At 58.0% G+C, this 24,444-nt stretch overlaps 9 protein-coding genes across 9 annotated transcripts; 4 read left to right on the forward strand and 5 right to left on the reverse strand.

The window, feature by feature from the left end:
* Positions 1–481: 481 nt before the first annotated feature.
* BJ171DRAFT_134029 (Spc24 subunit of Ndc80-domain-containing protein) lies at positions 482–1,783 on the reverse strand. The gene is made up of 4 exons (XM_053105656.1): positions 1,660–1,783; positions 1,188–1,403; positions 920–1,015; positions 482–746 (listed from the first exon to the last, which is right to left on the reverse strand). The coding sequence occupies exons 2-4, from the start codon at positions 1,388–1,390 to the stop codon at positions 569–571; spliced, it is 477 nt and encodes a 158-aa protein (XP_052965944.1). The 5' UTR covers positions 1,391–1,403; positions 1,660–1,783; the 3' UTR covers positions 482–568.
* A 532-nt stretch (positions 1,784–2,315) lies between these two features.
* BJ171DRAFT_508485 (Ctr copper transporter family-domain-containing protein) lies at positions 2,316–4,277 on the reverse strand. The gene is made up of 3 exons (XM_053111299.1): positions 4,183–4,277; positions 3,144–3,937; positions 2,316–3,049 (listed from the first exon to the last, which is right to left on the reverse strand). The coding sequence occupies exons 2-3, from the start codon at positions 3,910–3,912 to the stop codon at positions 2,724–2,726; spliced, it is 1,095 nt and encodes a 364-aa protein (XP_052965945.1). The 5' UTR covers positions 3,913–3,937; positions 4,183–4,277; the 3' UTR covers positions 2,316–2,723.
* A 1,704-nt stretch (positions 4,278–5,981) lies between these two features.
* BJ171DRAFT_134041 (globin-like protein) lies at positions 5,982–7,883 on the forward strand. Its single transcript, XM_053105657.1, has 4 exons — positions 5,982–6,207; positions 6,493–7,090; positions 7,271–7,348; positions 7,547–7,883. Exons 1-4 carry the CDS (start codon positions 6,148–6,150, stop codon positions 7,759–7,761), a joined length of 951 nt encoding a protein of 316 aa, XP_052965946.1. The 5' UTR covers positions 5,982–6,147; the 3' UTR covers positions 7,762–7,883.
* A 982-nt stretch (positions 7,884–8,865) lies between these two features.
* On the reverse strand, positions 8,866–11,930 carry BJ171DRAFT_508488 (uncharacterized protein). The gene is made up of 10 exons (XM_053111300.1): positions 11,820–11,930; positions 11,571–11,652; positions 11,280–11,402; positions 10,817–11,076; positions 10,463–10,619; positions 10,156–10,280; positions 9,891–10,034; positions 9,596–9,716; positions 9,150–9,418; positions 8,866–9,122 (listed from the first exon to the last, which is right to left on the reverse strand). The coding sequence occupies exons 1-10, from the start codon at positions 11,860–11,862 to the stop codon at positions 8,926–8,928; spliced, it is 1,521 nt and encodes a 506-aa protein (XP_052965947.1). The 5' UTR covers positions 11,863–11,930; the 3' UTR covers positions 8,866–8,925.
* A 346-nt stretch (positions 11,931–12,276) lies between these two features.
* BJ171DRAFT_508489 (uncharacterized protein) lies at positions 12,277–15,179 on the forward strand. Its single transcript, XM_053111301.1, has 6 exons — positions 12,277–12,571; positions 12,832–13,073; positions 13,371–13,508; positions 13,727–13,843; positions 13,922–14,355; positions 14,511–15,179. Exons 1-6 carry the CDS (start codon positions 12,373–12,375, stop codon positions 14,878–14,880), a joined length of 1,500 nt encoding a protein of 499 aa, XP_052965948.1. The 5' UTR covers positions 12,277–12,372; the 3' UTR covers positions 14,881–15,179.
* Positions 15,180–15,244: 65 nt separating this feature from the next.
* BJ171DRAFT_582639 (COS41.4) lies at positions 15,245–17,170 on the reverse strand (the record flags this gene model as incomplete). Its single annotated transcript, XM_053114204.1, has 6 exons — positions 15,245–15,475; positions 15,676–15,879; positions 16,024–16,255; positions 16,434–16,626; positions 16,863–17,008; positions 17,121–17,170. The coding sequence occupies 6 exons, from the start codon at positions 17,168–17,170 to the stop codon at positions 15,245–15,247; spliced, it is 1,056 nt and encodes a 351-aa protein (XP_052965949.1).
* A 1,105-nt stretch (positions 17,171–18,275) lies between these two features.
* Positions 18,276–20,278, forward strand: BJ171DRAFT_599769 (uncharacterized protein; the record flags this gene model as incomplete). Its single annotated transcript, XM_053114956.1, has 2 exons — positions 18,276–19,315; positions 19,647–20,278. 2 exons carry the CDS (start codon positions 18,276–18,278, stop codon positions 19,987–19,989), a joined length of 1,383 nt encoding a protein of 460 aa, XP_052965950.1. The 3' UTR covers positions 19,990–20,278.
* BJ171DRAFT_582641 (alpha/beta hydrolase family protein) lies at positions 20,138–21,658 on the reverse strand (the record flags this gene model as incomplete). Its single annotated transcript, XM_053114205.1, has 6 exons — positions 20,138–20,219; positions 20,437–20,680; positions 20,797–20,846; positions 21,040–21,124; positions 21,272–21,349; positions 21,556–21,658. 6 exons carry the CDS (start codon positions 21,656–21,658, stop codon positions 20,138–20,140), a joined length of 642 nt encoding a protein of 213 aa, XP_052965951.1.
* A 465-nt stretch (positions 21,659–22,123) lies between these two features.
* Positions 22,124–24,247, forward strand: BJ171DRAFT_424804 (WD40-repeat-containing domain protein; the record flags this gene model as incomplete). The annotated part of the gene is made up of 5 exons (XM_053107687.1): positions 22,124–22,273; positions 22,492–22,750; positions 22,916–23,216; positions 23,441–23,695; positions 23,833–24,247. 5 exons carry the CDS (start codon positions 22,124–22,126, stop codon positions 24,245–24,247), a joined length of 1,380 nt encoding a protein of 459 aa, XP_052965952.1.
* Positions 24,248–24,444: the final 197 nt, after the last annotated feature.

Raw genomic sequence — 24,444 nt, forward strand, 5'->3', positions numbered from 1 at the left:
AATGGGTAGGGGGAGCAGGCGGCCATTCCCCAGGGCCAAGATGATTTTCAAAAATCTATGCTTTCATTTGTCGCTGCGATGGATTCGGACTGAGGTCAGAGAATGCACAGAGAAAGAGAGAGGAGGACCCCGACCCCGACCAGAGACCCCGACCAGAGACATCCATGCGAAAAACAGGAGCGATAAAGAGGCCAGTCAACAGGATGGAGATAGCGAGATCACATTGCGACAGCGGGACGACAGAACCGGAGAGAGGGGGAGCACGGTGCAGACGGTGCAGACGGTGCAGACGGTGCAGACGGTGCAGACGGTGCAGACGGTGCAGACGGTGCAGACGGTGCAGACGGTGCAGAGGGCTGGTCAGTGAGCGGCGGCCACGCTGCCAGGACGACATTCATCTTTGATGCCTCCCTTCGTTGCCGCACATTCACTCTCTCTTCACTCTCTCACGCTCGACCCAGCGTCAAGATATGTGAGTGTGTGAGCGAGGGGAAGGTGTGGAGGTATGGGGCAGCAACGAGGGAGTGAGCCTTTGAGAAGAAAAGCAGGCAAAAAAAAAAGAATGTGCTTATGTTGATGCCAGCTCCCAGATGTAGTTGGCGTAGAAGAACTGGGAATACTGTGGGTCGAATTCGACGGTGTGGATATCGTTTTGGATGGGCGACCGCACTTGGCAGCTGCTGAAATGGCCGCGGGCGTCCTCGATCATATCAACTCCCAGCTTGCGGTAGATGTTCAGCTTCAGTCTGGATGGAGACGAATGGACATAAATAAGTAGCAAAGTCAATACAAGCGAGCACCCTGGCCTCTGGGAGATGCCAATCGACGCAAACCCAAAGGAAACTGAGGAGGGAGGAACGAACCGCGGCCCTGGTCGAACCACAGTCTCTCGGGGATGCAGAGGAAACCGGATACCTACCCTGCTGCGGGCGGGGGCTGGTTCCGTAGCGTGCGTTCTTCCTCCTCCAGACGATTCATTTCCTCGGTCATGAGTCGATATTGTTCTTCCATATCTGTATTCGAGAAAGGAGCGGCCCGTCGGACACGGAGAGTTAAGGATATCAACGACCGATGCTTGCGCTCTGAGCCAGAGTGCCGGGCCCATGCAAGCGGGCGAGAACACAGTCGGCAGCCAATACGGTGGAGGGACGACGCGGGGAGGGGGAGGAAGGTAACAAAAAGGATATCCTATGGCCTTCTCAATATCCTGGGTGGTCTTCTCGGTGTTGAGCTGGTTGCGGCCGAGCTCGATGATCTTGCCCATATACTGCTCCGACTCGTGGGTTGCCTTCAGCTGTTTGACGGTCTCCTGAGCAAGATTGAGCTTGAGGGTGAGACCTGCCGAGGTGCCACACCGCACCACACCGACATTGGGTGAAATTGATGGCATCGAGCAAAGGGCCCAGAGTTGGGTTGGGAAGGGGGTCTCCGGGTCAGCAACTGAGTCAACATCAGCCGTCGAGAGAGACTCGAGCCAAAGATCGGACCGTGGGGCGATTCGACCATGACCAGATATATATCCTCCCGATACCAGCAAGCCAATGGCCGGGGCCATGAGGCTCAGAGGAACCGGTGAAGGGCCTTCGGCGAGCATCTAAGGCAAATGGAGGCCATCCAAGGCAAAAGAAGGCCATTCAAGGCAAATCGGGATCGCCCTACCATTGACCTGGTACGAGACTTCCTCGAGCTCTCGCTTTCGTGCCTCGTCAACTAGCCTCGACTTTTCCTTGATCTCTTGGATAAAGGCCAGATCCTCGGTGCAGTCGATGTAGTCGAGCACGCAGGGCACCAGGCCCAGAATGGACTCGAGGCTGGAGGTGACGTTGTTGGCCATGGGGAGAGGATTGTGGATGCGGCTGGGGATGAGGCTCAGTAGACCGAGCGTGAGTTGAAATAGTAATTACGGACTGTCGGACGATTGATGCGCCGCTGTCGAGCTCTGGGTGCTGGCGTTTGTGCAGTCGGGTATCCAGAATCCAGGACGAGACGGATGGGACGGCGATGGAGACGACTCCCAAGAATCGTGTTGGTTGGCGGTTCGTCGCAAGGCGGGAATCGAGGCCGAGAACAGTTGCCATTTTTGGACAAATATGTCCACACACACACACACGGCCGTCACTCAACCAGGGATACTGCTCGCTCGGCTGTCCATGGGCATCCCCGAGTGCCAGAGCCCATAGCAGCATCAGGATGAGATGCAGCCACAGTGCTCCCCGAGCGGTCGCCGTTGAGATATCGGCCACGTTTCGGACCAACGACAGGCAAAGGGAGCCGCAGTCCAGAGACGATACTTCCCTCTTGGATTCACACTTGTTGCGATGTATTTTGAGAGGAGCTGCATCGGTTGCACATATGAGGATTTCGTGGGATCAAGGACCACCGCCAATCCAGCCATATCGAAAAGTTTTATTCACCCTTCGGCTACTCGGCATTCACCGAAACCAGCATCTGTGTCGCTGGCGAGCTGGCAGACACTCGGCGACTCATCGAGTGCGCTTAAGGGTGTGGGAAACGGTGGTAAGAACGGAAACGTGGCCACGGAAGAGTGGGAAAGCGGGGGAAGCGAGGAGATGGCTTTGGGAAGTTGTAAAGGAGTGAGGCAAAGGTACTTATGGAAGGGGTTCATATCACAGCACCATAATCGAGTCTTTGGTCGAGTGGTCAAGGAAAGGGGGGTAAGACAGGTGTAGCACGAATGATCAGGTATCCTTCGGCGTCTGGGCTCAGTGGCAGCAGGCATGGTCGTCGCCCGAGATGTCCTCCTGCTGAAGCGAGGTGAGCGTGAACTGGGTCTTGGCCTCTTGGGAGAAGCGGATTCTCTGGTTGGTGATGGCCTCCTTGCTCCACTGCCCAAAGACCATGGTACCAAAAACGAGGCCAAAGATGACAGCAAAGAACAGGCCGTAGTTGAAGGTCATGGTGATGAGCATGATGGAGTAACCGAGGGTCGTGGTGAGGAAGCGCAGTCCACCGCGGACGAGGGTGATGCGGGTCTTTTGGATTCCGGACAGCCCCTTGGCGGAAACCGAGTGCTCTTGATCAAAGGCGCCTGTGTGCGATAAACAGCAGAAATCGTTAGGACACTTGTCAAGGAAGCAGACCAGGGCTTTGCTTGGACAGTCGAGCAGGCGGGAGCGACTCACCTTTGGCCTTCAGAAGCTGGTGGTTCCATTGGCTCTCCAAGACCTGAGAGTAGGCGACGATGCCCTCGTACACAAAGCTTACCAGGAGCGTGGCGACGATGTAGCCAATGTACTGCAGAGTTGTTCTGGGCACCCACGACTCAAAGAGGACATAGTCCAGGATGCCGGTGTGGAAGTACATCTTCATCGTGGGCGGGTCAAGGGCGGTGGAGACCTGGCAGAGGGTGAACTCGGGATGGGCGGAACAGAATGAGGAATAGATGGCGCACTGCTGCATGCCAGGCATCTCCTTGCACAGATTGAAGTAGGTGGTGAACATGTCGCAGTCCGAGTAGCTCGGGGGCGAGGACTTTGGCTGGGACAGGGTCGGGCACGCCTGGCAGCTGGTCATGGACATGGAGGTGCAGATGGAGTAGATCTGCTGGGCCAGACCCTGGCTGGTGGGCATCCCAGAGGGCGAAACGCAGGAAGACGTCTGGGAGGAACAGGTCGAGTTGTAGGAGGAGCAGCCAGACATGCGACCCATGCCGTCAGTGACGCAGATGTCGGTGAACAGCGACTGCGACGAGCAGTACGGGCTGGCGATGGCGTTGCTGTTCTGGGCACACAGGTTCATCAGGGTGCAGCCAGGCATGCCGGGCATCTGCGAACACAGGTCTGTGAGGGCTGCAGAGATGTTGGTGGCCTGGGCTTGAACGGAGGAGGGAGCCAGGAGGCCGACCCAGATGGTGGCGAAGCTGGGAGCCAGAGACAAGAGGGACAGCTTCATGGCGGGCTGAGGAAGGAGAGGTGGACTGGACAAGACGGAACCATGAGCAGAGTCGGGTGAGATCAAGAAGCCATCGAGAGCGCTTGCCGACGGCGAAGCCAGGGACTGCAGGCACGAGCGCCCTGCTTGGCTATGGACTCTGACTCCAGCGCAGAGGCGGAACGGAGCCAGGGGGAAGGCGGCGACAGGCAGCGTAAACGCAGCGCTGCAAGAACAGACAGGATCGAGCCCTAGCAAACTGGGCAGCGGCGACAGAGCGGCAGCACATACCGCGGTGCCGGTCGAAAGGGAGCCGAGACGGACAGTGGTTGGGCCGGAAAGACGGGCCAGAACGACGGGCCAGGGAGGAGCGGGTGCGATATTTTTGCGACGAGGGCGAAAGAAGCGCATTCATGGGCAAAGGGCGGGCGGACGGATGGACGGCGGCTGCGGCCCGCAGGCTGGGCGGGAAATGAAGCGATTCTGTGTCGGGAGTGTGCCTGTGCATGCGCTGCATCATGTGATGCCATTCTTGTCACGTGATTGGTTCTGTGGCTGTGCTGGCACCACAGGGCTTGTGCGCGGCGCTTGCCGGAAAGGGGTGAGGGGCAGGCACACGTGGCCATGACGGACCCTGAGTCATGCTCGGTCAGCAGCAACGGAGAGGCTGGCAGAATGGCGAAACGCAGTGCCCCTTGTGCGCCGGCTGGGTGTCTGTGCGTCTGGGCGGGAGCAAGCAAGCAAGCGAGCAAGCAAGCGAGCAAGCAAGCTGGTGGGCGACTGGCGGGATGCTTGCGGTGGCATATGCACGGGCCAGCGAAGACGGGAAAGGGCCGGCCTTCTTTGGGCGGGGTGTCCTGGCGACAAGGCACGGTGATCGAAGCCAGGCGTGGGCTTGGGGGAGACCGGGGGGCCTGCACTCGGCATCGGGAAAACGGCCCAGCGCGAGCAAGGCGACCAGCAGCAGCAGCAGCAGCAGACAAGCCCAGAAATCGCAGGCATGGCCGAGAGCAGGGGCGCCAGCGGGTGACAAGAAATTGAGGCGGATCTGCAGCAAGAACCAAAGGAGCACAGCGATAATGCCCGGGCTGACAGCGGCCCAGAGCTGCTGGTGGTGCTGGTGGTGCTGGTGGTGCTGCTGGTGCTGCTGGTGCTGCGGGATGATGCATTCGGCATCGCTCGTCCGGACGCACGATGCGGTTGGGGGGCGGGCCGTGGCCCGATGTCTGGAAGGGGGGCAGCGCCGGCGACAACAGGCATTGATGCATATCCCGGACAACATTGGCCCGAGAGCGGCGAACGTGGTGCGATCGGCAACGGGCGTGACGGACGATGAGCAAACCTGCTGCGGTGCGCCGCCGGTGGGTGTCTGGCCACGAGTGGCTGCAGCGTTCGGGGCCGTTGTACCTCCTGGGTGCAAGGCGCTGTGGGCAATGTTAAGCGCCGTGGGAGGTGTTAAGCGCCGTGGGTGGTGTTAAGCGCCAGAGTTACTTGAGTGTTAAATCGCTGTTGTTAGCATCGAGTGGTCAACACCCCGAAGCACCGCCGTCTGCTTTCGATGCCCCATATTCAACGGCAACCGGTATCGCAATGCCTCCAAGCCGCATCCCCGGCGCATCCAAACGCCTTTCCCGCAACGCAACCCGCCCGCCACCCACAAATTCCTCCACAGCGCCATTGACACCGCCCACCCGGCATTGCCTGCTGGTATGGTTAAGCGCAGCACTCAGTGTGCATCTATCTTATCTTTCTATCCATGAATCTATTCAATCCATGTATCTACATCTCACCCATGTATCTACATCTCATCCACATCCCATCCACATCTCACCCATTAATCCACATCTCACTCATGTATCTACATCTACATCAATCTCGCCCAGGCCAGGCGCCTTGTCGCCCCTCCCCAGCAAAGACGCCGCCACTGCGGTACCGCACAAAGCCCCGGCACAAGGACTGTCCGCCGGGCCGAGCACCAACTCTGCCCGCCGCGCCCGTGGCCGTTGTCAGAAATTTTCATCGCTCCATGGGCCCCCCCCCATAAAAGATGACCCACCGCCCCAGCACCAGAGTCATCCTGTCGCTCCGACCCACCGTCCATCGCCTCGTCCGCAATCGCCCTGTCTTGGCACCCCGTCTGGCCTATAATTTGCTCTGGTCTGCCCTCGCCCATCGCCATAGCGTTTGACTTTTGACCCTGCTGCCACGACCACCCGTCCGCACATCCCATACCCACATCCCACGCCGCTCGACGCCATGAATTCCCGCGGGAACTACGTCTATCCCACTCGCGAAGAGTGCATCATCATCCGTCAGGTTAGTGCCTGCGAACAGTCTCACCACCGCCGTACCATGCGTATTCACCACGCGTGATGTTACTGCTCTTTCGATCGACATGGAACCCAACAAATCGCCTTGTTACCACATTGTCATCTCGATCTACTCTATCCCCCGGCTACTGCCACTCCTCGCCGTGTGCCTCGTCGTGTGCCTCGCCGTGTGTCTTGCTCCCACCATGCCCTCGTTGTTCTGCGCTTTGTCCCGCCTTACTCACCGACCATCGTCTCTGTTCTGCTCTTCCGCCTGGCTCGACACTCTCAGACCTGGAACGAGATCTTGACCCCGCTCCCTGAAGACCGGGACCCATCTCCCACGACCTCGTCTTGCGGAGACTCGATCCATCAGGCCCCTATTCATGAGCCCATGCCCGAATTTTGCCCCGTGGCCCACACCAGCCCCAATCTCTCTCGCCATCCGCCAACCTCCTCCGCCACGTCCATCCACAGGGTGTATCCCAGCCCCGCAAATGGGCGGGTCGTCCAAATCGCGACCTACAACACCATTCCCGACAAGGTCCCCAATCGCCTGGTGTCTTCTCGCTCGTTTGCCGGCAGCGTCGACTCCCATCCGGGCATCTGCCCGGCCATGGGCTCGTATGTGCAGCCCTACTCCGATACCCAATCCATCCGCTCCGAGGTCACCGGCAACACCAACACCAAGCCCAATCCAGCCACTCAGTTCACCATGCGTTTCTATGAAAACCTGTTCGTCTCCAACCCAGAGTACCGCCACATGTTCCCGGACGTCTTTCGCCAGAGTGCCGCCCTCTCCGGCATCCTCATGAAGATTGTCCGCGATGTCGATCGCATGGAGCTCGGCATGGATGCCGCCCGCCACCTCGGATACCGGCACTTCCACAGTACGTATCCGATGCAAGTTACCGGAGTTTGATCCACACTGCGGCACATGCCTCGTACTGTGCTGTTGCTCGATTGATCAAAGACCCCCACATCGTATGATAGCGCTTCCCCCAGCCAACGGAGAATCTGCCTGCATCGATTTGACCCTTTCGTTCCCGTCCTCCCCCCTCTGCCCGCAGTCTACAAGGTCACCCCGGACATGTACGATACGATGGGTCGGAATCTCGTCGGTACCGTCCGTGAGTTCCTGATCATCCGTAAGTCAGAGCAGGCAGAGTCGGAAGGCGCTTTGGTGGCGACGACAGGGATGCAGGCTGTGTCCATCCTCCTGCTGTAGTCAACCACTACCAACCCCGTTGTTCATCCATCCCTCCATCTATCACTCCATCCATCCCTCCCTCCGCTTGCCGCCAACCATCTTCCCACGTTACTCATCCTGGCTTGCTCATCCTCAGGCGGAAAGTGGTCCCACGAAGTCGACTGGGCCTGGATCACGGTCTGGCGCTTGCTGTCGACCTGGATGAAGGAGGGTGCCGACACCAGCTTGATCCCAGGACCATTCTCAAGTCCATATGCCCGTGACGAACGCAGCGATCGCAGCGACCGCGGCGACCGCAACGACCGCGAGAACCGGTCCCGCGATCGTGAGAAGCACTGCATCATCTCCTAAATGCCTGGGGCTCTCCCCTTCGGAGTCTGACACAAGCCTCACATTTGATCTACCAGTGCGCCTCCTTACCTCAACTTCTCCTCTCAGCGTCTCCCTCTCCCGCGCGTCTCTATTTGTCTGCTCTCTCCGTCCCAACTCCTGGTCAATGACGATCTTCCTGCTGCAGGTAGTTGCGAAACGACTGCCGCCGTGATCAGCCCCTTCCAGCAAACCCAGTTTGGCCCAATACGGTGTCTCTTCGATATGTTCTTCCTTTCGCCCGGCGCCATTCTTATCCGTCATGGATGGGAACATCCCAAAACCTCCGAGCACCTCCGGTACCAGCATCAATACCGCCCCTCACTCTCGACCAAGACCCCAATCTATTCGCCCCCCCCGTCGCAGACTTGCATGTCTGCCAGATCGTACTGCGCCACTACCAACTCTCGCTCTCAGCAATGTCGTGCAGTCGGACAAAGCTCCCGCTCCTCACAGGTTACCCGCCGAAGCAATAGCACCGCCGCACACGCGGCCATTCGCAGGATCAATCCTCCCCCCCTCGGTTTCTTTTGTTACTTTGTGCTCTACTGCCTTTGCCTCTCTCTCCTATCTCTCTCTCTCCTATCTCTCGCTCCTATATCTCCTTCTCTATCCATGTTCACGTCCCAATATTGTTTCTTTACCGCAATCATTTCATCGCAAGCCATCTGTAGTTTGTTCATAGAGACTCTGAAAGCACAACACAACACAACAAAACACCTGAACTACGAAGCAACAGCGTGCAGGCACATTTCCCGCTCATCCATTTATTCATCTCTCCAAACTATTGATCCATATATATCCGCCCTTCCGCAACCATCTTCTCGTTTTCTCCCCATCTCCCACCCGCTCATTTACACGGACCCGATCGACCGCCACTCTGCCTCGCGGCCGGTCTAAACTCGGCTCCACTCTTCACCCTCTCTCTCCTCGCATACACACTAGAACTCCGCCTGTTGTGCTTCGATTACGTTTTCGTTTGTTGCTGCTGTTCACTTTGGAAATATATAGTTCATCATAAATGGAAATGGCATCTCACGGAGTGACTCCCTGGAGAGGCCTCCCCAGGCGATTCTTTCGCCAGGAAACATAAATATGGTGTATATTCATTCGCTTGCTTACACTACTTGCTTACTAACGATTCGCTCAGCGGCGAGAGCTGCGAATCTTGGGTGCCCGCTTGCCATGGTGGGCCTTCGTGCCTGTTGGACTGTCCTCGATGTCATTTATTCGCACAGCCGGCTGCTGCGGCTGACTGACGGCCGTGCTGATCACCGCGTCATCTGCGGGACCGGTGGCCGTCGCTCTCTTCTCGCTCTGCTCGCCTTGATCGCCTTGATCACCTTGATCGCCTTGATCGCCTTGATCGCCTTGATCGCCTTGATCGCCTTGATCGCCTTGCTCGTCATCACTCAGGATAAAGTCAGAAATCCGGGCACGCAGGCGCTCGAGATTGGACTCGTCCCGAACAAAGGTCGGGGCTATAAAGTCGCGGTTGATGTCGCGTGCCAGGTTCTGACAGGAGTAGCAGAGCTGCCGGATGAGGTCGTCGGGGCTGTCGCTGGTGTCGTCGCGATGGGGCGGAAGAGTTGCAACGGTTCGATGGCTGCGCCAGCGGTGCGCATCATTCTGGACGGGACTGGAGGGCCGAGGCCAAAGAGGGAGGGGGGTAGAGTATTGGCCGCATGAAAATAAGGAGGAGGAAGTGAGCGAATGCACGATCGTTGACTTTGAGATGAACCGATTCCACAGCCGGTGCGACAAACAGCACCAGCAAGCAGCATCCCAGCATGAGATGGGCATGTGCGCCACTTACCCTTCGCAAATGGAGCAGCGCAAGATATCGCGATCGGTGAACCGAGTGGTCACCTTGTGGGCTGTGCGAGTGACAGTGCTTGCCGTTGACGGAAAGTCCTTTTGCAACGCCACGATAAACTCTGGAGAGCACCATCATACCAGGCGGTCAGCTGCCTTTGCGATCACCGTCAGACCATCCAGTCCGGGCGGCGCGAAGCACATTGCAGCGATCTAGATTTCTGATAGCGACAGCATATCAGCGCCCTCCTAGGCCCGGGGAGCTGAGCGGAGGAGATCTGTGGCGATGGCGGTACCTTCGGTGCAGCGGTCAATGCTGGCCTTGACGGGCATTTTTGAGGTCAGCGAGACCGACAGTGGAGGCCGAATGTCCATGAAATGGTTGAAGATGCCGATTTCCTTGGCCTGCACGTCATGCAGAGGGCGAACGACTGTCACATCTGATGAAGGAGATCGGATAGGACCACACGAGCGGCGTTGGATGGTGGGCTGTGAACGACTGTGGACGGCTATGGTTGTCGCAACCGGACAGACCCACGCCTCAGCCCGAGAGCCACTCACCTTTGTACCAGTTCGTTTCGATAGCACCGTCGACAGGGAGGGCGAATCCCCGTCCCTTGCTCGTGTTCGCAATCACGTTGATGGCCAGCCTGGTGTTGCTGTCGCCAAGCAGAAGAACAGCGCACCTGTTTGTTGCCACAAAAGATGACCCCTGTTAGAACCGAAACAAAGCCTCTGCATTTTCTTGCACAGTCCTCGCTTCAGCCGAAAACACCGGTGCTGCTTGATCCATAGACATGGAGACTAGAGCCAGACTTGAAGCGACAAGTTTTATGCGCAGACCGACGGGCCTAGAGATCGCACTTACTGCTCGCGCCGAGCACATTGCAGAAGCAGTTTGTGTCGCAGATATCGCAGCAGCTCTTCACGAGACGTCATCTTGGTGATGGCTCCGAAGGCAGCCCGGAGCTTCTCCTTGTTGCTGAGCGACCCCGACGACAGGACCATCCGCATCTTGGCGACATCTAGATGCAAGTGAGAAATGGAGCATGAGCCGGATGAGACCGGGGTGTGCGTGTGTGTTGCAGAACACAGTGCTGGTCTCGGTCGGGTCTGCGAGTCGGGGTTTGTATAGGTTTGAAGATAGTGTGATGCAGCGGCAGTGCCCAACAACAACACACACTGGACGCAGAGTGATCTGATGGTGGTGCTCCTGACATACCTTCCGCCGTGGCCGACTCGGCGAACGAGAGCCAGCTGTCCGGATCGCCCTCGCCAAAGACGTCTTCGAGCGGCACCCGAGCAACCTTGTAGTACTTGTCCTCGATCGCAGCGAAGCCCTCCTCCATCAGCGCTCGTTCTGCCTCGCTGAGCGGGATAACCTCGGACTCGTCAATGTGGCAAACGACGATCTCGCCGAATCGCATCGGCTTTCGTGGATCGCCAGACTTGTGGAAATCCTTGACCGCATGCAACAGGGTGCTATGGTTGTGACGGCCCCATTGCGGCAAGCGAGTTAGTACTCAACAGCCCGGCGAAATTGCCACAGCTTTGCCCATACAAGGCGGCAGTCCGCACAATCCTAGTGATTCACTTCGCCATTGCCAGTGCCGAGAGCTGAATGAGAGCGAGAAAAACGACAGCGATCGCCCTCCCCACTCCCTAGACAACAGGCAGAGACTTGCCTCGAGCTCGGCCCGCCCGAGAAGGCAATCATGATCTTGAGGCCGCCCATGACGCTCGGGACCAGCTTGCCCTTGAGGATATTCATGCGGAAGCGGTGGATGAGTGCGCTGATGAAGCAAGATCTGTCCGAGTGGAGATGGGATAAGGCCAAAGAAAGAAAGGTCCACAGTTGCCAAGGTGGAAGGATCAGCCCACGAGTTGATTCTGAGTAAAGCGATAGCTAGAGGGTACATTGCGCTGCCGAAACGGATGGCGGAGAGCCGCTGGTTCCGTGCGGATACGATACCGACCGACACCAGATCGTTCGTCTGGCCAGAACAACCGCCCTCTCGATCTTGCATTTGGCGCAGATCTTGGAGTCGGGCTTCGCTTCTGTCGACGGGGCAGACCATGGCGGATCGGGCGAAAGACACAGCGAGTCCGAGCAGGAAGTTGAATCAGTGCATCGCAATCGGCGGCGACGATGAACAGAGCCAATCGACAGCATCGGTCCACCAGCGATAGCCAAAGCGCCCCAGGAGCCGTGGCTGGTTTCAGACCTTTGACCATAACGGGCTCGTCGATGCCGCACGAGGTGGACATGGCTGTTTCGACTATCGATGCGAGCCGGGCAGCGGGAGTGAGTGAATTGGAGATGCGCTTGACGGTGGTTGATCCGGGCGGTCCTGTCCTGGCCCCGATGCGACGGTTTTTGTTGCATTGCAGCCGGCCTGTGTCACGTCGTTGCCTGGGACTGGACAGGAACACTTCCCTCCCGGCCCCGACATGGACCGCTGCTCTGGATGCCCGGGCGGTGCCGGGTTAATGCGATGCAATACAATGCGATGCTATGCAATACAATGCGATGCTATGCAATACAATGCGATGCGATGAGATCCGATGCAATGCATGTCCCCGGGCGGCGGGAGGGCCAAGGCAGCGTCTGGGTTTTGGTCGGCCTCGCCAGCCGTCCCGGCTTTGCTGCCTTTTCTTTGCCGCCCAAATCCGTCGTGCCCTTGCTCTCCGTCTTCCCCCCTCCCAGGCCGCCTCACCCGGTTCCTCCCCGTCCACCAGCTCGCACCGCATCCGCCACGACGACAGTGCCGCAAGAGAATGAGTCTGATCATGGATGCGATCTCGCTGTCTCTCGATCTCAAGCTCTTCATCGTTCTGGATGTGCTGCTGGTGCGCAAGTTCCATGCTCCCGACGGAACTGGCCAGCCCGTGCGAGGCTATCTCGCCAGCAAACTTGGGCTCCGGGACGAGGAAATGGCCCTGCGCGTCGCCAACGACAACCTCCAGAGCATCCTCGGTGCGTCCAGAGAGCTATCCGGCCCGATCCATATGGACTCCAGCATCCCCTCTCCCACCATCGCTCGCGGATATGCTGCCCCGCAATCGTCGATCGCCCTGCTTCTCTTCACTGCTGCCGATCCATGACATCGATCGACATCCAATCCATCTCAGACCCTCATCCAGTCGGCCATCGGCTTCTGCTGGCCGTTTCCTGATCCTGCTGACCTGACCTGATTTTGCCATTGCCCTGCCGTGTCCCTCGTCTCTGCTTTGCAGCCAGCACCGCATTCGAGCAGTGTCTCCGCACACCTGAGAGTTTTGATCCGGTGCTGGTCTCGCGGGCACACATACTCAAGTTGGCGATGCTCTTGAGAGAGCTGCTCGAAGACAAGCCCCACGACAACAGCGGCGCTGTCTGGACCGAGGCCTACAATATCTTTGTCTCGCACAAGCACATCCCGAACATAGAGCGGGATGATCCGGAATACTATGCCCTCCTGACTCACTTCAAATATCAGGTAGGGCTGCGCGCTGGGCCATCCTGATCCAGACCACTGCCATCGGATCAGCCCAAGGATCACCGACCTTCAAGCCGATACCACCGATCGACATGGCAGGAGCTTGGATCAGGGACTGCGGTGGTGTTTCCTCGGACTGATGATGGTGGCGGGGTCTGCCTGTCAGCCAAACGTCTCGATAGCGCACAGCCAGCCGGATGCCCTACTGTCAAATGACAGGAGCGGCCGTCGTCCTCGCTTGGCACAGCGCCGTCCGGAGCCACCAGCAACTGACGACCCGCCATTGACGTCCGGCAGGTTTATCGCCGTCTGAAGCAATCCGAGCCCGACAAGGACCTGCTCGATCGGATCTTTCCTTTCAACGACATCTCCAGCTCTCATCTCACCATGCCCGCCCGCGACTTTTACGCCGTCAGCAACAACGTCCGCGATCTGGTATGGAGAGCGAACATTCGCTTTGAACCAGCCACCTCACCGTCGGTTGCTCCGATGTGACGCCCATGTTGCTGCCAGTATTGGTGCTCGCACTGGCATCCACGACGGCGTCCATGACGGCATACATGACGGCATCCGTGATGTCCATTATGTTGTTCAAGTCAGCAAACTACTCCACCGCTAACCCATGCTGTTTCGCCCCCCCCCCACCTGCCTAGATCCTATCCGGAGAATACACCGTTGATCAAGCCGCTGCCGTTGTGTCGTTCTTTGACCTGATATTCTCCTTTCTGGCCCTGACTTGCGGCGAGATGGAACTCCCTTTGCTGCTGCAGGTACAGCCTCTCACCGCATTCTGTCCATTGGTTGGCATGGAGTCGACCTCGGTATTGACATCTATCCTCCAACGGCAGCAGCGAGAATCAAGCCACACAGCCAGATCGCAGCCACCGGCGGTGCCCGAACGAGCAGCATTTGCTCACCGCGATTCGCCCAGGATCGATAACGCCCCAGTCGAGGTCAACGAGTATGACGATTCGGACAACGAGTACTATGAAAAGTCGGCTCTGTTCTTTGCCTTGGATCGTGAGCGAGCAGGGCAATCACCCCAGCAACAGCAGCAGCAACAGCAGCAGCAACAGTCACAGCCGCAACGGCAGAAGCCAATGCAGCAACGACCGGACTCTGGCGGGGAGGAGGTGCACACCCCGCAGCGCAGATCCATGGCCCGACGCTCGCACACCAGCCCGCCAAAGTCTCCACATGGCCAACATCACCCTCACCGGCCGCTGCTGATCGACTCACAGTCCGAGAACGAGTCAGACCACAGCTACAACGATCCTATCAGGTGGGTGCGATCGGTCCCTTGGGCAGACATCCACATTGTCGCTGTTACTCCTCTGGCTGTATCGTGGGATTGCAACATAGGGCCACAACCCAGTTCCGTCGCGTTGCAAACGGCTCCGCTTCCTAATCTCGAGCATCGATCATGTCGGTTCCCAGCGACAGCGAAGCGCCGCCCTCTGACGACGAAAAGTATGCCGTGAGCCCCTTCCCGCTTCATCCCAAGTTCACCCCACTGGTTGCTACCAATAGCCCACGCGAGGATCGCAAAGCCAGCCCTTCAAGCCGACAGATCGTCCGACGCCGCAAGTCGCGCCCGTGGACCCAGCAAGAGGTGCAGGCACTCGAGGATGGGATCAGGATTCACGGAACCTCGTGGCGCAAGATCCTGGAGATGCACGGCAAGGAAGGGACCCAGATCCTGGCGGACCGCAGCCAAGTCAATCTGAAAGACCGAGCCCGGACTGAGAAGCGGCTGCGGCTCAAGAACAACCAGCCGCTTGGCCCGTTCGAGATTATCCAGTGCTAGATCCGAGTCCTGCCCTTGTCGCTGATGCAAAGAGGGCCGTTTGCATCATGGCACACCAAAACACCATGCTGCGCTGCTGCTTATTTGCTCGTCAGATCTGTATATCTCGTATCGGCAGGGCGGGAACAATGTACAAATCCGTGTTGCCGAAACTATCCAAGCGTGTCGGAGACAGAGCAGGACTTTGACCCCCCTTCGACAACTGGCGGGGAGGTTTGAGTCTTGTGAAATGGTGGTTGCGGGTGACAAGTACACGGGTGCATTTACAATCTACAATCCAGACAACAACGCCGTCGCTGACTATCGGCGCGGGGTGACTTTGCGATGCCGCTGGCACAATCTCTGGGCTGCCTTGAACCTCGGGCTACGCATTCTTCCAGAGCTGGGAAACTGAGGGCTGCTCTGGCGCAGGCATTTCGATTGCCAGGCCCAGCTCCGGTGACCAAACGATCGACGGCGCTGATGGCGGTGGTGGCGACACATCGTGCCCAGGGGTGGGGTCCTCGACCTCAAAGTGGCCCATCTCCGGCGATGGCTCGAGAATGGCCAAATCTTCCTGCGGGGTCTTGAACTGGCGTACGGAGGGCTCGGTGACCTAGACGGCATATACACACTCAGTCAGCGTCTGGATCAGAGTTGTGCCGGACCAGCGTCGATGTAGTTTCGATGCAGGAGTGACTCGAAGCCACCAGAAGCGAATATCGGATCGCAAGAGTCTAATAACCGGGATGCACTTGGACCACACATATCCACCAACTGTAATCGCGATTTGGAAGAGGAAGAGAGCGCACCGACCTGGGACTGTGGATCGACCTCAAACCAGACTCCGAATATCGGCATCTCGTGATAGATCTCGCAGAGTCTCAGAATCAGATCGGCGATTCTCTTGAGTTTCTCGGCGGGATCGATGCGGAACCCGAGAACCATGGTTCGCTGCTCATAGACCGAATGGATCGCAAGAGCCGTCCCGTATTTTGAAGCCTGCGTCACTATGCGTTTCTGGTCTCGGGAACGGACGGAACGCAGGGACAGCGGGACAGCGGAGACAGCATATCAATGAGAAGAACGGCTGTGGGAGAAAGTGGGGTAGCATTTCAAGTCTCGGATCAGCTCAGAGCTCATTCGATCCTGGCACCCGCTCACCATCTGAAGATACGGGAGGCTACAGTTGAGCGTCTCGTCCGAGACGGCATGCCAGACCACTCGGATGTTGGTGATGTGCAGCACCCCGAGGTTGCCGTTCTCGCTCGAGAGATTCCAAACACCCTCGACGATCTCGCAAATGTTCTCGCCAGGAAGGAGGTTCAGACTGCCGTTGGTGATTACGAAGCTGCGGAGCCTGGGTTCGCGATACACCCGACTCGAGGAATAGGCCCTGCGGCGGATGGAGTGCGGCGGATGGAGACAAGCACCACGGACCATCGACATGAACGACGCGTGGGAATTGTGTCAGCCAGGTGCGGTTGGAGGTCCAGACTGACGGATTTGCCTGTGTCCGCGAAGACGCAGACCAGCGAACATCTGGACCAGTGCTGACCTGGATCAATGCTTACCTGTGCATCCCGACCACCGTCGCAAACAGGGAGCCGGCTTGCGAGAGCATTTCGCCACGGACCGTGAAGTGAAACTCGAACTTGCCATCGCTCCCGCGCTGCCGGCACGATAGACAGAGACTCTCCCGTGCGGAGTAGAGCTTGGATTCGGAGCGCTGGATGGAGATGGCACGAATGGTGTGGTATCCAATACCTTGGTTTTTCGATTCGGATACCCAGAACGGAAGCGCGTGCGGCATGAAGGGAGGAGTGAGCATATGGATCGATCGAGGCCGCAACTTTGGCTTTGGCAGGATATGGCGAACGAAGTGTGCAATGTCCCATGCGTGCAGGAAGTACTGCTGTCGAAATATGCTTCGCTGAGGCTGAAAGAGTCTCAATTGGTGCTCATAACACCAACACCTTCTCCCAAGCGCATGGACGCATTACTCAGGTTACGGCGGGAGTTTCGGTTCGATGTCCAGAGCAGACGCAGGGTGGTCACCACAAAGGAGCCAGGATCCTTCGAGACGCCCTTCGAGTCTTCGACGCCATCCAAGGATGTGACAATTTCCTCGCCGACGAAGAGTCGATGGCTTCAGAATGGCCGATGCAAGATTAATCGTGAGAAGGAGGCTGCCGTGACGACTGGCGTGCAGACCGAGAACAAGCAGAGTACATCATGCAATAAAGCGAGCGTGAAGTTACCCTGGAACAACGTCGACCCGAATTTCACGATCTTGGTTGTGCAGGTTCATAGTGTGGAAGCGAGAATCCGGGCAGATGGGGTGAGAGAGGGCACAGACCGGCGCAGGCAGCAACCGTGCCCCACCCCGATCAACATCAGGATGGATCTGGACAGATCTGACTGGCGACTCGCAGTCTTCATCCGGAGATTGCCAAAGTGGTCAGCCCAGGCACTTGGAGCATACTTGCGAGGTGTTGAACTCGTTCGTCGAGACTATTTTGCGTTGGCTATGAATGATGGTATTGCACCGCATCACAGAATGGTCATGACCAGCCCGCGATAACATTGGGTAACAAACCATTCGGACAATGACCAAAGTGTTCAAGGGCTCATCACGCCTTCGGCCGCAATCGCAGCTCGCCCTGGCCACATCGTTCCCACAGTCAGATTGCCACCTCCTCCGCCATCGAGTGTTGTTTTGCCTTTGCATCGCTGATTGGCACTGTATCGACAGTTGAATCAACCGGTGTGCTCAACGCCCGCTTCTCTGACTATCGAGTTGACATCACTTTTCTTGCTGCATCATCCCTTTGCTTAGCGGTAGTGCGTCCCCACCAACTCAAACAGCATACTCGAGGGTCCTCTCCAATCGCCACACAAACGCATGCAGCTTTGTCAGGCATTAGGTTTGCGTCGTCTCGGATCGCACAGTATCCCCCCCCCTCGCAGGCATCCTGCGTCCTCTCGAGGGCATATCGCTTCGATTTGGAAACGTCTGCTCAGAAATGTTTGGTGCTGGAGGGCAGCACATCCACCGAACCGTTTCCTTCCTCCGAACAGCAATCAGCCAAACTCTCAGAGTCCTCAGCGAGGGCAAGCGGCTGATAAGCCCCCAAGAGCAGATACACCCTCGGCAACGACGGTCGCCTCCCACTTCATCTCCCATCCGTCTCAGGCTGGCTGGCACCGACATTTACGATTTGCAGACGACTCTGTCGATATACATCCTGCTTCAGCGGCACCAAGCCAAACCTGGAAACCCATCGCCAGCGCTCTGACCATCGCAGCAGCAGCCACATTCGCATCCGCGCTGACCGAACCAGCCTGCTGTCCAGCTCGATTCAGAATCACTTACTTCCTTGTCAAGAACTCAGTACATGTCCAGGGTCGAAATCATGTCTCTCATCCTGACACTCGCTATTGTGTCATGGCTCAGCATCGCCAGCTGCCGTGCCAGCTACAAACCAGTTCTACTCGACACCACCGTCAACCTCACCATCACGAGCGACGTCCTGGAGGTCTCGGAGGGATACAAAACAACAGTCGGCATCCCTGCGCTCTTTGGGGTTCCCTTGACCGAGACCCAAGCTTTCCCAATCTATCCACTATCGACGGATGCTTGCGAGCCCTTCTCCGTCACGCTGCCAAACAACAAAGACTCTCGCTTCAGCAACATCATTAGGACCCAACCACATAACCTCTCGGCCAGCGAGGAAGCCTCGCTCGGGTGGTTGGCGCTGGTGATGCGCGGCAAGTGTCCGTTCGATGTCAAGGTACTCAACATCCAAAAGGCCGGCTTTGCAGGAGCCGTCATCTACAACGACGGCCGGCGGTCGCTCTCCGGAATCGACCTCCCCGTCCGCATGGCAGCCAGCTCAGAGCCCAAGTTGCAAGACCAGATCCACATCTGGTCCATTTTCATTTCACACTTTCAAGGATTGCTGCTCAAGGAAGCCCACACCACCATCCAAGGGTTCTTTGGCCATCAGAGCCGCCTGGTTGTCACAGCATCGCCCGGCATTGCCCCGTCCTGGTACCGCGACAACGCCGACCACTTCACCCATGGTGACTCTGGGTTCTGGGGTGATATCTTCTTCCTGGTCACGGTCTTTGTCCTCTGCGGATGGGCATCGATTCTCACCTGCCTGGTGGTGACCATCTGCCGAAACTACCTGCTCTACCGCCGCATCATTATCTACGAGCTGCAGGGGCCCCCCGTGCCGCCCAAGCTCAAGACAGTGGATTTGCCCATCAAAGTCATCACCAACGAAGACCTGGATGCCCGGCGCTCCGAGGAATCTTTGGCCGAGAACGAGCGGCTCCTTGAGCTTGGCCTCAGCATCGGCAAAGAGTGCTGTGCGATATGCATCGAGGAATTTGAGTGCGGCAGCCGGGTCCGTGAGCTGCCGTGTCGCCACTACTTTCACGATACTTGGTGAGTCCAGGCCAACCGAATGCGATGAACGCATGTGCATCCCTTTGGCAACGGCTGCCACCCCGATGCTACTTTCCACAACAGCGAGGGTCTTGAATCACAGGCCACTCCTGGTTACGGTGTCCCAGCCCGGATAAACAGTGTCACCAGGTTGCTAACTGCCCTATCTCGTCCATGTTTCTGCCAAACGGTCGCTTGGATTCATCGTCGTTGTGGCGATGCTGTCTGGAATGGCTGTATCGCGGTCGGTTGATATCGTTGTTCCGGTGTGGTGGCCGGACATCACCGATCCGGCATCGCTTGGTCTGGCGGCACCCATTCCATATCTCAGCGTTGATCCTTGGTTGACCAAGCACACCCGCCTGTGCCCCATCTGCAAGCAGGACGTGGTCGAACTCCAGGCCGGCACATCCTCTGGCAGCGGCTCCGAGACGACGCTCGCAAGCGGGGCCGATGCCAACGACAACATCGGCACTGCCGCCACCCAAAGCAGTCGCACCTGGATCGGGTTTTTCAGGGAGGTGCATCGGTCACTGCAGTCATCCCGACACGATAACGGCGAGCGCAGAGAGGGCTCTGCCTCGGTTCCGAATGGCATGGATCAGCCGAGCCCGGCCACGACCCTACTGTCGACTGGCAACGATGGCCAGAGCACTGTTGAGATCCATTCGTAAGATACTCATCGTTACAAGATCCGAGCGACGGCAGTCACCCAACCGCTTCGCAACGGGGGAGGAACCAAGCGGCGGATGCTGGGATGAGGGCACAGGCCCGGTGGCCTGTTCACAACAATCTTGGCTTTCTTGCGGCAGGCTTGGCCTTTCACAGCAAACTCTTGGTGGCAAACTGGCCGATGAATTCCTTGTAGATGGCTCTCTGGTCGGCATCCGTGGGAATAAAGTGACTTTGCGCATTCAGAGCGACAACGAGGACATTGAGTGGAAGTCAGTACGGGATGCTCCTGGATCTGCCTGGTGTCCTGTGCAGCAAGTTCGAGGCGAACTAGGCCTAGCACACTCCAGATGTGCTCGTATATCGATACGACCTGGTCCGAGCTGTCTTGCCGCTCTCGATAGGAGTCTCGCCGGATCTCGTACACGCCAGATGCTATGTTTGCTTACCCGCCCTCGTGAAAGACGACCTTGGGGTCATGGAACACCCGAGAGAGCTCCTCCGATCGCGACGGGACAATCAGGGCGTCGCTCTTGCCAATGACATGCAGCGACGGGATCGAGATGCTGTGCTCGACGAGCATCTGCTGGTGCTGCGTCGAGCGCGATCGAAACCCTGAGAATATGACCACAAATCGGGGAGCGAGACCAGCCTGCAGGAGCTCGTACGATATCAAGGGCACCAGCGCAGCGCCTGTGGAGAACAACATGGCTCAGCACATCGGGACTTTCCCTCCGACACTCGGTGAGAGAGCAGCGCAACGGAATGGGCATCGAAGTGGCCTGGATTTGGCTCGGTCCGAAACATACCTTGACTGAATCCCAAGATGCCGTCAAAGGGGCCATGCTCCTGCCAGAACCTGCCACGCAGCGCAAGATTTACTCAGCGTCAGACACACTGCCGATTGCGGCCCGTCATGGCCGTGGTCTTCTGTCTCCAAAGACTGCCCACGATACCGGTGCTGATGGTCGAGGTCGCCTAAATCGTCTTCAGCCCCGGCTCTCAGCCAATGATGCCGACTGCTGCCTCGGAAATCACATGTGAAAACATACGATTTCAAATACTCGATGGTTTCCTCATATCCCTCGTAGAAGGTACCCTCAGAATTGGCCCTCCACCAGGTGCACTGCTTCTCGTCTGAGGGGTAGGAAGCAGACGGATTGGCGATTCTATGTCAATGCCGGCGCCAATGGAAGCGTCGATCTCAGTGCCAATGGAGGCGTCGATCCCAATGCCAGGGGATGCATGGGGTTGTGAGATGTCCGGCTGGCGCGACGGACGCACCTTCAGTGGGTGGAGGCCGGAATACCTGCGGATTGAACGAAGGAGCTTGGGCAACCTCGAACGGAGCAGAGACGTACACTGGCAGGATGCAGACGAAGGATGAGTGGGGTGGGAGGAGAGCCACAGGGATGATATCTGGGCGGGTTTGGGGCCGGATGGCTCGGCATGGCCAGGGCACGATGCGGCTCCAAATGCCGCGGTTTCCATCTACGCATCAAGTCGAGCGAGACGAGACAGGTCGAACCCACACCACCAAGCCGATTCGCAGACCCGGCGGCACCCACCGAGCTCGGCAAGGCTCTTCAGGTCCTTGCGCAGGACGCCTGTCCGTTTGCGGAGGACGGAAGCGTTCTGGGTGTATCCGTGGAGGCAGAGGATTCGCAGCATGGCTGGACTGTGTCGGCCGAACGTGTCGATCGTATCGCCGCGGCAGACGAGTGGCTTTCTCTGATGAGTGGTCTGTGCCGATGCCGAATGGCGAGCCGCTCTCGTCGATGGATTGTGTCGACAGGCAAACGTGCCGGCCATCGTCGCAGCCGTTGTTGTTGTCGGCCCAGCAGGAAGCCGTAACCGGCCGCTGATTGGCCGGGCTGAGGTTGCCGGCTAAGCCACACTCGTTTTTCTTTTTCGCAGACGCGAGCACCGGCCTGGTCTTGGTCTCTGGTCGACAGCCAGCAACCCGTCAGCGTTCCAAGCACCCGCCCAGCACACGCACCGATGCCGCCAAATCAAAAGAAGAGAATTGCCGAGGCCGACGAGACCCAGGATGTGGCCATGGGAGACTCGCCGCGAAAGGACGCCAAGGCCACCGAGGGTCTGCCAGCCCGCCTGACCGCCGAGCAGCTGGAAGAGATGGGCGAGTTTGAGGATGCCTGGGAAGACGAAATCGAGGACGACGACGAGGGCGAAGTCGTCATGGCCCCCGATAGCGACGACGAAGACTACGAGGGCGACGATATTCCCATGGAGGAAGACGAGGAAGAGGAGGAGGAGAAGCTGAATGTAGGTGTGCCTTTCGCGACTCGGTCCTGGAGCCATCCCCAATCGAGATCGACTCGAAGGGCACATACGCTGCCGTCAACATGGCGCAAAGGGCTCGGGCCCTCGCTGTCCATGCAATTTCTGACGTGCTCGTTCTGGTGCTGCATCATTCGTCTTTATTTATATCATGCTCTGTGGTGACATGGTGCTTTGGAATCGATCCGGCGACGGGTTCATAGGTGTATCTGCCCGGTCAGCAGCTCGGTCCCGACGAAGTCCTCGTTGCCGACAACAGCGCCTATGACATGCTGCACACCATGAATGCCGAATGGCCGTGCCTCAGTTTTGACATCCTGCCAGACAAGCTGGGCTTGAACCGCACGACCTATCCCGCCACAGCCTACATCGTTGCCGGCTCGCAGGCGGAGAAAGCCAAGGACAACAAGATCTACGTCATGAAGATGTCGCAGCTGCATCGAACAAAGAACGACGACAACGGTGAGTCCATCGCCACAGCCTTCCATCAGCCTCTGTAGTGCGAGTCCGGAATCCAAGCGATCGCCAGAGACACAGCACGAGCTGACCCGCTGCTTGTGCAACCCCGATACTGCCTTTCCATGCCATGCTCCGTGCTTGGGCCGGATACGATCCAAAAACCGAAAGACATGGACGACGACGACGATGACGATAACGACGACCTCGACGATGATCCGTTGCTGGAATCCAAGACCGTGCCCCATTTTGGTGGCATCAACCGGATCCGCCGGATGCCCCATCCCGAGGCCAAGATTGTCTCGACGTGGGCCGAGACTGGCAAGGTGCACATCTGGAACCTCTCGGAGGTCGTGGACTCGATAGACACCCCCGGCATGGCCGCGCCGCGGGATCTGAAGCCAATCTACACCGTCAACAACCACAAGACGGAGGGCTATGCCATGGATTGGTCGACCCTTGGTGTTGGAAGGTAAGCCCACCTTGATCAGGAGCAAGCAAGGCATATCCACGGAACGGAGAACCCAGCACCGATCCGATGCATTCAACCGGCCACGCCACTGACAGTATATGCTACTTCTGGATGGCACCTCGCTGCTTGCGGACACCAACATCCCCCCTTCCCCGACCTGAAACGGCGTGTTGTACACCTGCGGCGAAATCTCCGATTCCGACCAACCAACCCCCATCCGCAAGGCTGCTTACTGGCGATTGCTCAAACAAGATCTACATGACCACCAGCAACGAAACCAGCTTTGTCACCGAAAGCCAAGCCTTTGTGGGCCACCAAGACTCGGTCGAAGATATCCAGTGGTCGCCGACACAGAAGGGCGTCTTTGCTTCGGCCTCGGTCGACGGCACCATCAAAGTCTGGGACACGAGAACGAAACAGAAGGCCCAGATCAGTGTCCTGGCACATGACAGCGACGTCAATGTGATTTCTTGGAACAGGTAGGCTTGACCAGAGAGCAGGCTGGTGATCGTCGCCCAAGGTGTTCGATCTGCGGACTGTGGAGTGGTACAAGTGGCATAAGTGACAGTGTAGTCGAGTGGATGCTGACCGCGAAACTCTGCGTCTCGACCTGCAGAACCGCCGACCATCTGCTGGCCTCTGGCTCGGACTCGGGTGTGTTTTCGATCTGGGATCTGCGCAAGTGGCTGAGCCTTGGCCCAGGAGCACAGCCGGAGCCTGCCGCGACCTTCAACTGGCACTCCAAGTCCATCACCTCGATCGAGTGGCATCCCTCGGAAAGCTCGGTCTTTGCTGTCGCCGGAGACGATGACCAGGTCACCATCTGGGATCTGGCGCTCGAAGCCGACCACGAGGAGGTCACCATTGCCTCGGGAGCCCAGGGCCAGCAGGTCACGGTGCCGCCACAGCTCCTGTTCATCCACCAGGGCCAAAAGTCCATCAAGGAGATCCACTGGCACCCGCAGATCACCGGCGCCATGATCACCACGTCCCTGGACGGATTCAACGTCTTCAAGACCATCAACTGCTAACACGAGTTTGCTTTCGACCAAGCACGGGCAGCAGGCGAGAGGGCGGCGGCCACCCAGTCGGGTTCTTCGGAAGAAATGGCCGCCCTGGTCGCCTCGTGCCTCCGGGCAATGCGGCTGGGTCGATGCTGCGACCGGCCAATACGGCGATCTTTGGTCTGTTGTGGGGTCGTCCGACAGACCTTTCTTTCCTTCCCTCT

This window comes from Polychytrium aggregatum (genome assembly GCF_025602895.1).
Source record: "Polychytrium aggregatum strain JEL109 chromosome Unknown BJ171scaffold_22, whole genome shotgun sequence".
Classification (NCBI taxonomy): Eukaryota; Fungi; Chytridiomycota; class Chytridiomycetes; order Polychytriales; genus Polychytrium; species Polychytrium aggregatum.

What these genes read in the sequence shown, in the direction of transcription:
- BJ171DRAFT_134029 (XM_053105656.1), bottom strand. Translation starts at nt 1,390, where the DNA reads ATGCCATCAATTTCACCCAATGTCGGTGTGGTGCGGTGTGGCACCTCG. An exon ending in GATATTGAGAAGGCCATAGG is followed by an intron (nt 1,016 to 1,187) that starts ATATCCTTTTTG and finishes TTTCTCGAATAC; the next exon opens with AGATATGGAAGAACAATATC. An exon ending in CAGCCCCCGCCCGCAGCAGG is followed by an intron (nt 747 to 919) that starts GTAGGTATCCGG and finishes GTCTCCATCCAG; the next exon opens with ACTGAAGCTGAACATCTACC.
- BJ171DRAFT_508489 (XM_053111301.1), top strand. Translation starts at nt 12,373, where the DNA reads ATGAGTCTGATCATGGATGCGATCTCGCTGTCTCTCGATCTCAAGCTC. An exon ending in CAACCTCCAGAGCATCCTCG is followed by an intron (nt 12,572 to 12,831) that starts GTGCGTCCAGAG and finishes TCTGCTTTGCAG; the next exon opens with CCAGCACCGCATTCGAGCAG. An exon ending in TGACTCACTTCAAATATCAG is followed by an intron (nt 13,074 to 13,370) that starts GTAGGGCTGCGC and finishes GACGTCCGGCAG; the next exon opens with GTTTATCGCCGTCTGAAGCA.
- BJ171DRAFT_134041 (XM_053105657.1), top strand. Translation starts at nt 6,148, where the DNA reads ATGAATTCCCGCGGGAACTACGTCTATCCCACTCGCGAAGAGTGCATC. An exon ending in AGTGCATCATCATCCGTCAG is followed by an intron (nt 6,208 to 6,492) that starts GTTAGTGCCTGC and finishes CGACACTCTCAG; the next exon opens with ACCTGGAACGAGATCTTGAC. An exon ending in CGGATACCGGCACTTCCACA is followed by an intron (nt 7,091 to 7,270) that starts GTACGTATCCGA and finishes CTCTGCCCGCAG; the next exon opens with TCTACAAGGTCACCCCGGAC.
- BJ171DRAFT_508485 (XM_053111299.1), bottom strand. Translation starts at nt 3,912, where the DNA reads ATGAAGCTGTCCCTCTTGTCTCTGGCTCCCAGCTTCGCCACCATCTGG. An exon ending in CCAGCTTCTGAAGGCCAAAG is followed by an intron (nt 3,050 to 3,143) that starts GTGAGTCGCTCC and finishes TATCGCACACAG; the next exon opens with GCGCCTTTGATCAAGAGCAC.
- BJ171DRAFT_508488 (XM_053111300.1), bottom strand. Translation starts at nt 11,862, where the DNA reads ATGTCCACCTCGTGCGGCATCGACGAGCCCGTTATGGTCAAAG. An exon ending in CGAGTCGGCCACGGCGGAAG is followed by an intron (nt 10,620 to 10,816) that starts GTATGTCAGGAG and finishes ACTTGCATCTAG; the next exon opens with ATGTCGCCAAGATGCGGATG. An exon ending in CAATGTGCTCGGCGCGAGCA is followed by an intron (nt 10,281 to 10,462) that starts GTAAGTGCGATC and finishes GGCAACAAACAG; the next exon opens with GTGCGCTGTTCTTCTGCTTG.